This window comes from Temnothorax longispinosus, chromosome 11, assembly GCF_030848805.1.
Source record: "Temnothorax longispinosus isolate EJ_2023e chromosome 11, Tlon_JGU_v1, whole genome shotgun sequence".
Taxonomy (NCBI): Eukaryota; Metazoa; Arthropoda; class Insecta; order Hymenoptera; family Formicidae; genus Temnothorax; species Temnothorax longispinosus.
In genome coordinates this window covers 6,705,233-6,719,979 of record NC_092368.1, presented here as the reverse complement: position 1 = coordinate 6,719,979, position 14,747 = coordinate 6,705,233, and the positions used below count along the sequence as shown (strand labels likewise).

Below are 14,747 nucleotides of genomic sequence, written 5' to 3'. Positions count from 1 at the left end.
CTGCTCGGAACAGTTAGCAGTTTGGTGGTTAGTATATACCTAGAAGTCTGTAGTTTCTATATTGATCGATTCGTCAATTAAAATATTTTAACTTATTTTCACTCGTTCACGCTAGGTTTTTATTTTTCAGGTTAGTTAATTGGCACCTAATGATCAATTAACCTGTATACAATAATGAACAAACGAAAATTGATGTCAAAGTCATATTATAAAGTAAAAAAATCACGTTTTCTAAAGAAAAGTGAACTTTTAAATAATAATACAAAGCATGTAGAAAACAGTGACCGTGAAAATCCTGCAGGTACATCCCGAGATACATCTAATAATGACACTTCATCCATCAATATGTTGGACCTATGGTCTGATTCATTAGAATCAAGCAATAATATTGTAAATATTAGCTCTTCGTCGAGTAATTTTAACATAGACTCTTCCAACATATTGTCTGAAAGTAGTGAAGTGGATATACAGAATACAAATGAGGTTAAAGTCGAAGAACAAAACATATATACTAAAATTCATAATTGGGCACTAAATAATATCGCTAAAGTACCTTTAAGTACAATTACAGAACTATTGGTCATTTTAAAAAGTAAAGGTTTTACTCATTTTCCAAATGCCGCTCATAGCCTACTAGGTTTTAAACATAAAATAAAAACTGCAAGAATGCAAACGAAACGCGACAGTACAGGAGACTATATTTATCTAGGTATTAAAAATGGTCTAGAACATCGCATCGACTTAAATATATTTACAGACAGTGAAATAAATGTTATGGTCCATATTGATGGGATGAATATATTCAAAGCATCAAAAGGTCAACTGTGGCCTATTTTAGTCAAAATATGCAATAAGAAATATATTTGTCAACCATTCATTGTAGCAATGTATTATGGTGATTCTAAGCCAAAAAATGTAGATGATTATCTAAAGGATTTTGTTAACGAATGTACAAGTTTAATCAATGATGGTGTAGAACTACATGAGAAAAAATTTGTATTTAAAATTATTGCTTTGATAGCTGATGGGCCAGCTCGAGCGTATGTTAAGTGCATAAAAGGGCCCACAGCTTATTTTGGTTGTGAACGCTGTAATACTGAAGGATTAACTATTAATAGGCGACGTGTATATCCCCAATTAAACTGTGAAAAACGTTGTAAACAATCTTTTATTTGTAAAGATCAGGCGGAGCATCATTTGGAAAATATGATATCACCACTTATTCGGATCCCGAACTTTGATCCTGTCAAAGATGTAGTACTTGACAGTACTTGACAGTAGTACTTGACAGTATGCATTTATTATTCTTGGGTGTAATGAAAAATGTGTTAGAAAAATGGTTAGTTACTGGAAGTTCATCTAGACTGCATCATACACAACGAAAAATTTTTAAAGATTTAATGAATTCTATTACTCCATTTATACCAGCAGAATTTCAAAGGCGAAAGTTTGACATCGATGAAGTTATACATTGGAAGGCAACTCAATATCGTTTCATGCTGCTATACTGTGGTCCTATTATTTTACAATTCGTATTGTCTGATAAACAATTAAAACATTTTTTATTACTGCATGTTGCCTGCCGTATTCTATGCAGCTCAGAAATAATTGCCACAAATATTAATGTAGCTGAGGAATTACTCAGAAAATTTGTCTTGTTAATGCCTACATTGTATGGTGAAGACTCACAAGTTATGAATATCCACAACCTAATTCATATTCCCGATGACGTTAGACACTTGCAAGCATCTCTGAGTGATTTTTCAGCATTTTGGGGAGAGAATTTTATTGGAAAACTGAAAAATCTAGTTTATTCTACTGCAAGGCCATTACCACAGATCGTAAATCGTCTCCATGCTATGGAATCATCGAATGAAATTAAAATGAAGACATATTATACTATTACAAAATACGCACTTCAAAGTACTCAAGTATTTACAATGGATAATCAATTAATGATTCAGGTGAAGTTTTTTGAAGTGAATAACATGCATTACAGTTATAATACACCAAACAATGTAGTTCTACTATGTAACGATAAAATATTTATTGTTAATCGAATATTTATAAAAGAGGCTCATACACCACTCAACATTAACATTACAGACTTTTATATTGAAGGCATTGAGAGTTCAGAAGAATTACATATTTTTAAGCATCCGTGTTCTTCAAAAGAGGTCTGTATGTTCAAAATTAAAGAATTTTCACAATCTGTACAATTGATACCGGCGGAAAAGATAAAAAGTAAATGTATATTAATCAAAATAGAAGAAGATAATTATGTAGCGTCACTACTTCATTCTGACTAATTACAAATTTTATACTTAAGGAAACTTTATAACTGTTGTTTAATTCTCAATGTTTACAAAATATGTCCTTTGAATAAACTATATTTTGTACTACATTTTCTTCTATTTGACTTAATCCAATGGAATACTAAGGTTGTAGTTGCACAAGCACATAAAGTACGCGTTTGATATAAAGTAACCTCAAAAATATTATGTCAACTCTTTTATTTGAAACAAATATCGTCGGCCAAATTAGAACATTTTCTACGTTTTTAACGAAATTGGAGTTGAGGTTTTCTAATTAGGTCGACGATATATTACATGAAAACCATTATTTACATATTATAAGCATAAAATACTGTGTTGTTTATAATATGTTAATAATTAATTAATATTATTTGATTTACAATGCAATATATTGTTTCAAATAAAAGAGTTGTCATAATATATATCTTTGAGCGCTATTGTATAATTGTAAAAAAAAATTATGCGGAAATGCTTGTCGCGTGGCGAGCATTTTCGCGTCCTGCGAGGCGTCCTGTGTGCTGTGTCAGCTGTGTGCCGTGTGCAGCGGCGCAATGCGCGCGCCACTTGGGCGCGAAAGGTCCAGACGTCCAGACTCTCCTGCTCGATAGTGCCGATAGTATACATTTTGCATTTAGAACTTCGAAATCTTTGCGCTGCTATTTCGACATCAGCAGAACAGCATAAAGTGTCACTTTGGACCAGAGGAGAAGGCTTAGCAGTGCTTATTTATATATGCTGTATACTGACTTACGTAACTGTATAGCATTTTTATTGCTTCAAGTAAAAAATCATTTCAAGAAGAATAAGATTGAGATAAACAAGCAGCTTAAACAAGAGAAAATTCAAGTAAGTAATACTATGTGGAAAATTATCGTGCTTATCTTATTATAACTAATAAACGTTTCATAACCTCAATCTAAATTAATATCTATTATGTTGCATAAATAGAATGGAAGATAATATAGATGACCCAGAATATCTTCTTGTTCAATTTAACCAAGTCAGAAATGGCAAAAAGATTATTGAACTTGTACCCAAAACGTGGACAACAATAAATAAACGTATCCGGCAATGCCGTTATCCGCCTGAGGAATGTTATCCTAAAATTAACGAATGGATAAAAGAAAAAAAACAACCTGATGAAAATTGGGAGATTTATCCGGTTAAAGTTTTAACGAGTGCTCGTGAGTGTTTAGGTTATTATGGGAGCTTTCTAGCAAGCGACACAAGTCGACACAAGCATCGTTCTATCTTTCCTTTTTAGTAATGAGTAACAAAGATAAAACGATACTTGTGTCGACTTGTGTCGCTTGCTGGAAAGCTCCCTATGGTTATTTCATTTTTATGTTTATTAAGTGCCTTTTACATTTTTCATTACGTATCTGCAGATAATTTGGAACAGGGAATGCGAAGATTGCAGCGTGCTTGTACATCATTTTATAATCTGGAAAGTACAGATGATGGGATAAGTAAATATTCCCGTAGACCACAAGTACTTTCAGAGCAAGCGATATCAAATATGTTAAATGAAAGTACATCATTAACTAGACAATCAATAAAGTCTGTAAAAAAAAATTCAATGAAAGGTACTAACTAACTATTTATTGTAATTACTATAGTTTTTATTGCACAAAATTATTTCTTCTTTTTTTGACAAAATAAAAAATAAACGAATATATATATTGCAGACTCGTAACTCGTAAGGTTTGAAGACAATATGTAAAGGATTATAGATTCTCTTTCCTGCAGGCATTCATCACACAGAAGAAATAGTGGGAGGATGTTAGCGCTCCACAGGAGGCTGCAAAGACTACATCTGAAAAGGACTGCCTGTGCCACAAATATTCAACCTTTGTTTAGCTTGACTTCTATTGGAGAAAGCTGACAAGAAGTGAAGCATAGGTGGAGACTGATGTGTAAGGGCATGGCACACAGAAAAAAGTTAGCAGTAAAATAGAAGCCGTAAGAAAATTGCCTATCACAATCGATAATTTGTGGATCGTTAAGAAAATCATTGATTGTGGTCGGTCAATTTGCTTACAGCTGCTTCAGTTGTACTGCTTACGTTTTTCTGTGTGCTTACGACTCCCGGCCGACATTTTTCTTTGAATCCTCGCACTATTTCTTCTGTGTGATGAATGTCTATGGAAAGGAAATCCTAACAATTTTTTACTTATTGTCTTCAAACCTTATAAGTTACGAGTCTACAATATATTTGTTTATGTTGAGAAATGAGTAAATTTAGATTAGTCATGTAAGTACATGTATATGTACGACTGAGCGACACTGTAAGTACATGTATATGTACGACTGAGCGACACTGAGGGAGCACGCGACGAGCACGAAACGAGCACGTAAGCATAGATGGGGAAAAGGTATAGCGTCCGTTAGAAGGACACCACACAAGCGACGCGCGGTGCGAGCATACTCAGAAAGATACGAGACTCTCTCGAAGCCGACACGCGGTCGAGCGCTCCAGCATATCATATACAGTATAAAGATGTATATAACGTATTGAATAGAAACTCGTTAATTCTCATCGTTTAATTGACTTCACCCAAACTCACCACTCCACGCACCATTGAACTAAACATGGTAGCAGAGCGTGGTTTCAGTGAAAAGTTCGGGAAAGTTCCGTAATGGTTGTGGGAACACTTGGCAGTAAAACAAAAAGTGATTTACAAGTCAAAGAGGAATCAACTGAAGAAAACGGAAGTGAGGATTATAGACGAGTCGACATGGCAGACGAGTTCAAGATGACGCTACCAATTTTTGATGGAAACGACTACAGTACATGGAAAAAAAGAATAACTGTATTTTTGAAAATGAAAAAATGCGAGAAGGTTATTCAACGAGAGAGAATCGACACGGAAAATGAAGCCACGTGGAATGATACGGACTTAAAAGCAATGAACTATATATATAGTGCTTTGTCAAATAGACAAATGGAGTTTATTAATGAAGAAACTACAAGTTATGAAATAATCAAGAAATTAGACAAACTATATGTGCGTGAATCAACCGCATTACAGATCTGTGTAAGAAATAAACTAGAAAGGATTAATTTGAAAGACTACACAGGAACAAGTGAATTTTACAGTGACTTTGAAAAACTAATAATTGAATTAAAAAATGCCGGAGCGACAGTGACTGAAAAGGAAAAATTAAATTACATGTTAAGAACGCTACCAAGTTCATTAAGCCATATCGGAGATCTAGTCGACGTGCTACCCGAAGGAGATAGAACTGTGGATTACGTAATTAATAAAATTAAAATGTATGAAGACAAAGAAAAAGATGAAAATCAAAATTTAAGAAATAAAAGTGGAAATTCGAACGTATTCAAAAGTGAGATGAAAAAGGACAGAACGTGCTATAAATGCGGAAAGCAAGGACATTATCAGCACGAATGCACGAGCCAGAGCAGCGCGGGAACTTCTTGGAGAGGTCCGAGGGGAGGAGGACAGCAAGCGCGAGGAGGCGCGCGCTATCAGCCTCAGCAGCAACGAGACAGCAGCTACGGCAGAGGCAGCAGCGGTTACCGAGGCCGAGGCGCAGGTCAACGAGGACGAGGCGGTCAACAACGGTAAGATCGTCAAAGCGCAGACCAAGGAAGGATGACTTTCACAACAGAGGTAGACAATAGGGTAGGATATAACGTCGAGGTAAATAATTGCGAAAATAGAGTCGAATGGGTCTTAGATAGCGGATGTACGGACCATATAATAAATGATGAAAAGTATTTTGTAGAATCAAAGAGACTTGAAAATCCAATTAGTGTAAAAATAGGTGATGGTCGAACATTGAAGGCAACGAAAATAGGAAATATAGTAACTAAGTTCGTAACAAATTATGATGAAACAGAAGTAGAACTTAAAGATGTATTTTTTGTTAAAGAAATGGATAGAAATTTATTGAGTTTTGGAAAAATTGCTGATAAAGCTAAAATAATATCAATGGGAAATACTTCAAAAATTTATACACGAGAAAATAAACTGATAGCAGTAGCTAATAAAGTAAATAATTTGTATAAGATCAATAGCCTTGTTGAGAACAAACAAAATTATGTAACAGAAAATGTAAATAAAAATATGACTTTGAAAGAAAAGTATCATAGACTATTAGGTCACGTAAATTTCAAGTACTTGAATATTCTGAGTCAAAATAACTTAGTTGATGGGTTACCGAATAATTTAGAGAGCGATTATTTGAAATGCGGTACGTGTATACAAAATAAAATGACTAACACTAGTTTTGAAAATAATAGACATAGAGCAAAAGATATAGCTGAAATTATTCATGCAGATGTAAACGGACCGCATAGTACCATAGGTTATAGGGGTGAAAGATATTTTCTAATTTTAATTGACGATTATAGTAAGGCTGGGAAAGTTTACACGATGAAAGAAAAAAGTGAAGTTTATGACTGTATTGTAACATATGTAAATCAATTAGAAAATCTAACTGGTAAAAGAATAAAGCGTTTAAGATGCGATAACGGGAGAGAATTTTTGAATAAAGATATATATAATTTTGCTAAAGAAAAGGGAATTTACATTGAGCCGTGCCCTCCGTATGTTCACGAGTTGAACGGAACTGCGGAAAGATACAATAGGTCGGTAATGGATTCGGCTAGATGCTTATTGTCCGATGCGAAAATACATAATAGATTTTGGCCAGAGGTAGTCAAGACGGCTGTTTATTTGAAAAATAGAACATTGGCAAATACATTTGAGAAAAAGACTCCGTATGAGATTATGATGGGAGAAAAGCCCGATATTAAGAATTTAAAATTATACGGAAGTAGAGTTTTTGTTAGAGTTCCGGAAATTAGAAGGAAAAGTAAGTGGGATAGAAAAGCTGATTTAGGAGTATTAGTCGGTTACGAAGAAGTAGGGTATAGAGTATTAATAAATAACAAAGTGATTGTAGCAAAACACGTAGATATAATTGAAGAAAATGTAAACTTAGTTGGATTTAAAGATAACAATGAAATTAATGAAAATGAGTCAATTCAAAACGAGATTAATCAGGAACTTCAAAATGAAAATGAGGAAAATGAAAATAATGAGCATGTGAATAACCTACCCAGTACTAGCGATACAAATTTACAAGTACTGAGAAGGTCAGAAAGAAAGAAAAGCCCTGTAAGCAGATATGGAAATCCAATAACAAACTGTGTTTATGTAAATTATGTTAGTGTAGACAATCCGGAAAATTATAATGAAGCAATAAATTGTAACGATAGCGATAAATGGCGAGAGGCTATGAATAAAGAAATCGAATGCTTAAATAAAAATTATACATGGAAATTAGTTGAAAAGCCAAAAGATAGAAAAGTATTAGATCTTAAGTGGGTGTATACAAAAAGGGCTGATAATAAATTTAAAGCGAGAATTGTAGTAAGAGGGTTTCAACAAAGAGAAGTGTTAGAAGATATATATTCACCAGTAGCGAGAACACAAACGTTAAAAAATTATGTTAAATTACTGTGTACAAAATGGATTAGCGATAGATCAAATGGATGTCGAATCTGCGTTCCTAAATGGAGAAATAAAATCGGAAGTGTATGTGAAACAACCTCAAGGTTACGATGATAATACAGGCAAAGTTTGTAAACTGGAAAAGGCTTTGTACGGACTGCGAGAAAGTCCACGAGCCTGGTACGAATGTTTAGACGAATACTTGAGAGAATTAGGATTTAAGCGTAGTAAAACTGATTACTGTTTATATTATATGGAAATTAATAGTGAAAAAATCTATTTGATAATCTTTGTAGATGATTTGTTAATTTGTAGTAGAAATCGGAAATTAATAGAATGTATTAAAAGAAAATTAGCAGCAAAATTTCGAATGAAAGATATGGGCCAAATAAAAACTTATTTGGGAATAAATATTGAGTATGATTGTGAGAAGAAAATTATGACATTAGATCAGAAAAACTATATTGAGTCTTGTATGCTACCCCAATGGAGCAAAATTTGAAATGTGAACCTGCCTTATCAGTATCAATAGATATAAAATATAGAAATTTAATTGGGGCCTTGTTGTATATAAGTTCAAGGACTAGACCAGATATTTGTTATTGCGTAAATTATCTAAGTAGATTCCAAAATTGTTATGATCAAAGCCATTATAAGTACGCCTTAAGAGTATTAAAATATTTATATTATACTAAAGATTTAAAATTAAAATTTGAGAAAAATGCAAATTCGGATATATTAGATTGTTGCGTTGATGCTGATTGGGCAGGAGATATAATAGACAGGAAATCCACGACGGGATATGTTATAAGAATGTATGGTAATACTATATTTTGGAAATCAAAAAAACAAGATATTGTAACGAAATCGTCGACAGAGGCAGAGTATGTAGCCTTGTCTGTATGTGTGAGTGAGATAAACTTAATTAGAGAGTTATTGAAAGATTTTGGAATAGAAATCAAAAACCCGGTAAGAATTTATGAGGATAATGCTGGTGCGATTAGTATAAGTAAATATGGAAATCTAACAAAAAATTCTAAGTATATAGAAACACATTATCATTTTATTAACGAGAATTATTTGAAAGGAAAAATTGATGTAATCAAAATAGATTCAGAGGAAAATCCAGCAGATATTTTTACCAAGTCATTAGGACGAATTAAATTCGTTAGGTTTAGAGAGAACTTAAAGTTATGTTAAGAAAATTATATAGTGTAAAATAATTGAGAAAATCTAAATTTAAGGAGGCGTGTTGAGAAATGAGTAAATTTAGATTAGTCATGTAAGTACATGTATATGTACGACTGAGCGACACTGTAAGTACATGTATATGTACGACTGAGCGACACTGAGGGAGCACGCGACGAGCACGAAACGAGCACGTAAGCATAGATAGGGAAAAGGTATAGCGTCCGTTAGAAGGACACCACACAAGCGACGCGCGGTGCGAGCATACTCAGAAAGATACGAGACTCTCTCGAAGCCGACACGCGGTCGAGCGCTCCAGCATATCATATACAGTATAAAGATGTATATAACGTATTGAATAAAAACTCGTTAATTCTCATCGTTTAATTGACTTCACCCAAACTCACCACTCCACGCACCATTGAACTTAACAGTTTATTTTTTATCTCGTTAGAAAAAGAAATAACAAATAACATAAAAATTAACTGCCACTCGATAAGCCGGATCTTTCGAGTAATGCCGGGGTACTAGAGTAGCACCAGAAAATACCTGGCAGCCGCAATTGACAATACTAATTTCAATGTATACATTACTATTTTTATAACTAATGACATTTAAAATTACAGGGATACCTCTTAAAAATGACGAGATAACCAAATTGCAAGATACGCAAAGCTATAAATCAAACAGTTTCCAAGATTCGTCCAAAAATTACAAAAGTGGTACGTTATCAAATTATTCTCTTTTATTTTTATTGAAATTATAAATACATATTTTTTATATGAAATACTGAGTTATGCTAATAAATAAATATTAACTGTTTTAGGAAGTGCAAGTTCAAGAAATGAACAAATATTCAAGAAACAACCGAAAAATATACAAATGCAAGATTCTGTATATCACAAAAACATTTCCCACGAATCAGCCGAAGCATCCAACGATGACGGTACGTTTTAAAAATAATCCTAAATTAATATTATTTTGAAGAAAAAACAAATTATTCTTTTTTATTTTTTTTGAAATTATAAATACATATTTTTTATATGAAATACTGAGTTATGCTAATAAATAAGTATTAATTGTTTTAGGAAGTGCAAGTTCAAGAAATGAACAAATATTCAAGAAACCGAAAAATGAACAAATGTGTGCAAGATTCTGTATATCACAAAAACAGTTCCTACGAATCAGCCGAAGCATCCAACGATGACGGTACGTTTTAAAAATAATCCTAAATTAATATTATTTTGAAGAAAAAACAAATTATTCTTTTTTATTCTTTTTGAAATTATAAATACATATTTTTTTTATGAAATACTGAGTTACGCTAATAAATAAATATTAACTGTTTTAGGAAGTGCAAGTTCAAGAAATGAACAAATACCTAAGAAACAATCGAACGAGCAACCGAAAAATGTACAAATGCAAGATTCTGTATATCACAAAAACAGTTCCCACGAATCAGCCAAAGCATCCAATGATGGCGGTACGTTTTAAAAATAATCCTAGATTAATATTATTTTGAAGAAAAAACGCGATTGTTAAATTAATTAATAAATATTTATTCTTTTTATAGATAACGAGAATTTACAAATAGTAAAGAGACCGCAATACAATCAGAAAAGAAAGCGAGATGGAAATTCGCAATGCAGTAAATTGAATAGTTCCGAAGGATCATCATCTTATAGACCATCTGATAGATATGGTACACTGAAAAATAATTATAAATTCTTATTTAAGAAATATAGATATTATAGATATGAAATATGATTAATAATATAGTTATTAAATATTATTAATTAATAAAGATTTTATTTACATAGATAGCACAGAAATAGAGAGTGAAGAAGTGCGGCGTAAAAAAAAAATGTAAAACAACGCGATTGCAAACTTCTCACCACAGTACTAATTTCAATTTCGTCCATAACATCTAACGGAGATAGTATGTAAAATATATATATATATATATATATATATATATATATGTAGGTCCGGAAGTATGTTCCGGGACTTTTATTTTTTTACATCGGTATATTCCAGGACATTTGGCAGTTTCCAGGACTGTCCTGAAAAAAATTCATGTCCTACGGCACGTTTCGGGACAATTTTTTGAATCTGATTACATATATATGCGTTATATTCCTGGACTGTACATTTCAAAAAACGTAAACAGTCCCGGAACATACCTCTAGACCTACATATATATATATATATATATATATATTTATTTATTTATTGAAATTTTCGTAACTTGAAAAGAAAATATATCCATTATATAACAAAAATAATAATTTTATTGTAGATAGTTTACATGATGACAAACAACAAAAGGTTGTCAAGAAACGAGGAAAAAATATATCTGCAGATACGTCCACAACATCTAACAGAGATAGTATGTAAAAAATATATACATTTATTGAATTTTTTGTAAACTTGAAAAGAAAGTCTGTTATATGATAAAAATAATAATTTTATTGTAGATAGTTTACATGGCAAACAACACCAGATTGCCCAGAAACGAGGAAAAAATACATCAATACCAATAAACAAGAACGTTTTTAATCAATCAAACAGAGAGTTTAAAGAAGGTAAAACAAATAATTTTTTTTTATCCATTAAACATAATTTTCAGCAATACAGAGTGTTTCCGAGCATTCGCACATCCATTCACGTACAGGTAGAACTCACTAAACTGAACTAAAAAGTGCTATCATTTGCAAAGTATCACGTAAATAATTCATATTAAAGAGGCAGTTTACTGTATTCATAAAATCCCGGAAATGCTCGACAATCGCATATTATAATTGCATATTTCACTTTTTACATCAGGATTTACATAATGCAATGTATTTGCGTCTATTTCCAACTTTTCTCCGACCTGCTCGATACCGAATATTTCCATTTCACTGAATGTATATGTTATATAGTTGTAATACGGCACTGTTCAATCACAGATTGTATTTTCAAAAATTAATGAAAAAGTATCACGTAAACTTTTGAGCTATTAATTATTGAAAATTGCCATGTTTAAAAATTTCTTTAATTAATAACTCAAAATTTTACGTAATAGTTTACAAAATGATAGAGAACTTTTTTGTTTAATTAGTTTAATTAGTTTTACTTGCACATGAACGGACGTGCGGATGTTCGGAAACACCCTGTATATAACACACACACATTTTTACATACCCCGATAGAAATAGAATGCGTTTTATATTTTACAGGTGAACAGGAAAATACTGATCTTAACGTTTATGACAAAATAAAAAATGGAGAAAGTAATATTCACAAATTTTTTGTTAGATACAAAATTTTCATCTAATCAATTAGAATTATACACAAAATATTAATATTTTTTATTTTTTAGAAATATTGGCAAGATTTTTTGAAGAACAGTTAACGTGTTTGAAGAAAGCAATTTACAAAAAAATTTCTAATTGCAAAAGAAGTCTCCACTATAATTTCAACAACAAGATTCGCGAATTAAAAGATATATATGGCAATACACTATTACGTAGAAAGAATTCAGTAGAAGAAAATTTTCAATGGAGAAAACTACTGGGAGCAGTACCATTCAAATCTGTCGATGAGTTTCAAAGTTTTGATCGAGAATTAAAAAAAAATGAGGAAAAGCAGCGGGCACTTGTAAATATTGAAAAAATGTACAATTGGAATTTTTATTGAGATAAATATTCTATTAATGTGTAATTAATTTTAGGACATATTTTTCAAAATTACTACTATGGGATGTCGCGGATATAAAGCGGATATTGCAGCGATTTTATCGGAAATTATTAAAAAAAACGTTCAGCTGCAATTTAGTGGTGCAGGTCGGATAGTGAAAGGAGTGTCGAAACTCAGTTTCAGTAAAACCACGACTTATACACGTTTATCTAGTAAGTACATTTAAAATATATTATTTATACAATAATTAATGCAATAATATGTAACTTTTTCAGATTATATACAAGAAAAATATGTGGAGAGTGAGGAGAAAGTACAAATATTTCAGCCGTAAGTACTTTCCTATCAAGAGCTGGCGATAGGGAAGGCGGCCGAAAGCAACGAGGTTACAATTAATAATCTATATAAGTATATTATAACAATATATGTATATTAAATATTAAATAATCATTTGTAAAAGAGAAATGAGCCTTGGCAGTATTGTTTTTTTACTCTGAGCCAAGCTTGGCTTCATTGTTACCCAAGCCTTGGGCCAAGCCTGGCACCTCGAGCACCTCGCGAGCTTTGCCCGAGGTTATCATCCCAGGCTTCAACCAGGCTTGGACCAGCGTAGTTACCATGCTTGGCCCATACTTCCTCATCATTGGATCAAGCCTGGCTCGAGACTGGGCCATTTGTATATTCCTACCTGGGAAGTCCTCATGTGAATAAAAATATTCACTCTATACTACATAGAGTGAAAGGCGCAGACTGCAATTTCAAATTCAGCTACTCTAAAAACATAAGAATACATAACTGTAGTCTGCCTAATTGACAAAAAAAAAAGGCGAATTCGAAAATCTTAGAAAGTCTAAGATAGAATTCTAAGATTTTCAAACTCGCTTTTTTGAAATTTACCGATAATTTAACACGTCTTCGTAAACGTAAGTGCTTCGTAAATACTTAATTGTCTTTTTACATACTTGTTCGGTATCGAATATATAAGAAAGTGACACTCGATAGAATTTACATGTGTATACGATTGAAAGATACATGCGATTTTTTCCTTTATTTAACGTTCAAATCTTAAAATGGAACAAGTGGCTCGTCAAAAATAATTCTTCTTTCGACAGACTTATCGTTTGTTGAGTAAAATTAAAGAAACTAGATACAATTGCGATACATTCGGCATAAATTAAACGTCAAATTAAACTTTGTTCTTTACTCTTCGTTCAACGATCGTCAAAATTGATTCATCTTTCGACTTGTTTCTTCGACAGACTATTGTCATTCCTTATTTCACAATTACAGCCGATACTTGACGTACGTGGCCTAGTTTGCACCAATCTCTGTCGATACGCGTATCAAATAGTATATTTGAGCGGACGAGTCGATAATCAAACTATTGCTTTCTCATAGAGGAAGCTTTGTTTTCGTGAATTTCATATATGAACCTTTATCTCTAAAGTAGAATCAGTGAAAATATCACTAATTGAAACAGTAAAATAGGATTTCACTGAGAATCAGTGAGTATTTCACTGAACTTCAGTAGAATGTTTACTTTTTGTTTCTTTATCTTATATTTCACTGATTATGGTCAGTGAAAGTAAGATGTTACTGTAAAATCAGTTATCTGTTGGTAATATTGATTGATGGTGCGAGGAAGCGGAACAGGATTGTGATCTCAGTGATGTGTGAAACAGAAGACGAGAACGAAGTATACGTGACGAAGGACGAAGCGGTGCTAAGTGTACATTACGAAGAATGAGAGAAACTGCCAGGGGCGTAGCTACCGCCGTATCAGCCGTATCAATGATATGGGGCCCCCGGGCTACAGGGGCCCCGACGCGACGTGTGTAAGCAAAAATTCGTAAAATGTTATCCACAATCTCACTCAAACTCTTAGGCCGTACGCTAAACTTCCCGGCAAAAAAAACCATATCTAATCATACAAGATCATATATGGATTCACATACATGATCATACATTGCTGCGGAGTCATGATCGTATATATGAACAGATATAATCATGTATGAACATAACATATATAATCACTTGTGTGTGGTTCTTATATGTATGTATTCAACCGAACAAGTAGATA

At 32.6% G+C, this 14,747-nt stretch overlaps 1 protein-coding gene across 1 annotated transcript; it reads left to right on the top strand.

Annotated features, from left to right (window-relative positions):
• Nucleotides 1-9,434: 9,434 nt before the first annotated feature.
• On the top strand, nucleotides 9,435-13,359 carry LOC139822037 (uncharacterized). Its single transcript, XM_071793553.1, has 11 exons — nucleotides 9,435-9,708; nucleotides 9,813-9,932; nucleotides 10,075-10,195; nucleotides 10,338-10,469; nucleotides 10,560-10,688; nucleotides 10,807-10,925; nucleotides 11,286-11,375; nucleotides 11,464-11,571; nucleotides 12,208-12,261; nucleotides 12,351-12,628; nucleotides 12,702-13,359. The coding sequence occupies exons 2-6, from the start codon at nucleotides 9,831-9,833 to the stop codon at nucleotides 10,854-10,856; spliced, it is 534 nt and encodes a 177-aa protein (XP_071649654.1). The 5' UTR covers nucleotides 9,435-9,708; nucleotides 9,813-9,830; the 3' UTR covers nucleotides 10,857-10,925; nucleotides 11,286-11,375; nucleotides 11,464-11,571; nucleotides 12,208-12,261; nucleotides 12,351-12,628; nucleotides 12,702-13,359.
• The last annotated feature ends 1,388 nt before the right edge of the window (nucleotides 13,360-14,747 follow it).

Coding starts and splice junctions, on each gene's coding strand:
- LOC139822037 (XM_071793553.1), top strand. CDS start 9,831: ATGAACAAATATTCAAGAAACAACCGAAAAATATACAAATGCAAGATT. Junction 10,196..10,337: donor CGAAGCATCCAACGATGACG/GTACGTTTTAAA, acceptor TAACTGTTTTAG/GAAGTGCAAGTTCAAGAAAT. Junction 10,689..10,806: donor TAGACCATCTGATAGATATG/GTACACTGAAAA, acceptor TTATTTACATAG/ATAGCACAGAAATAGAGAGT.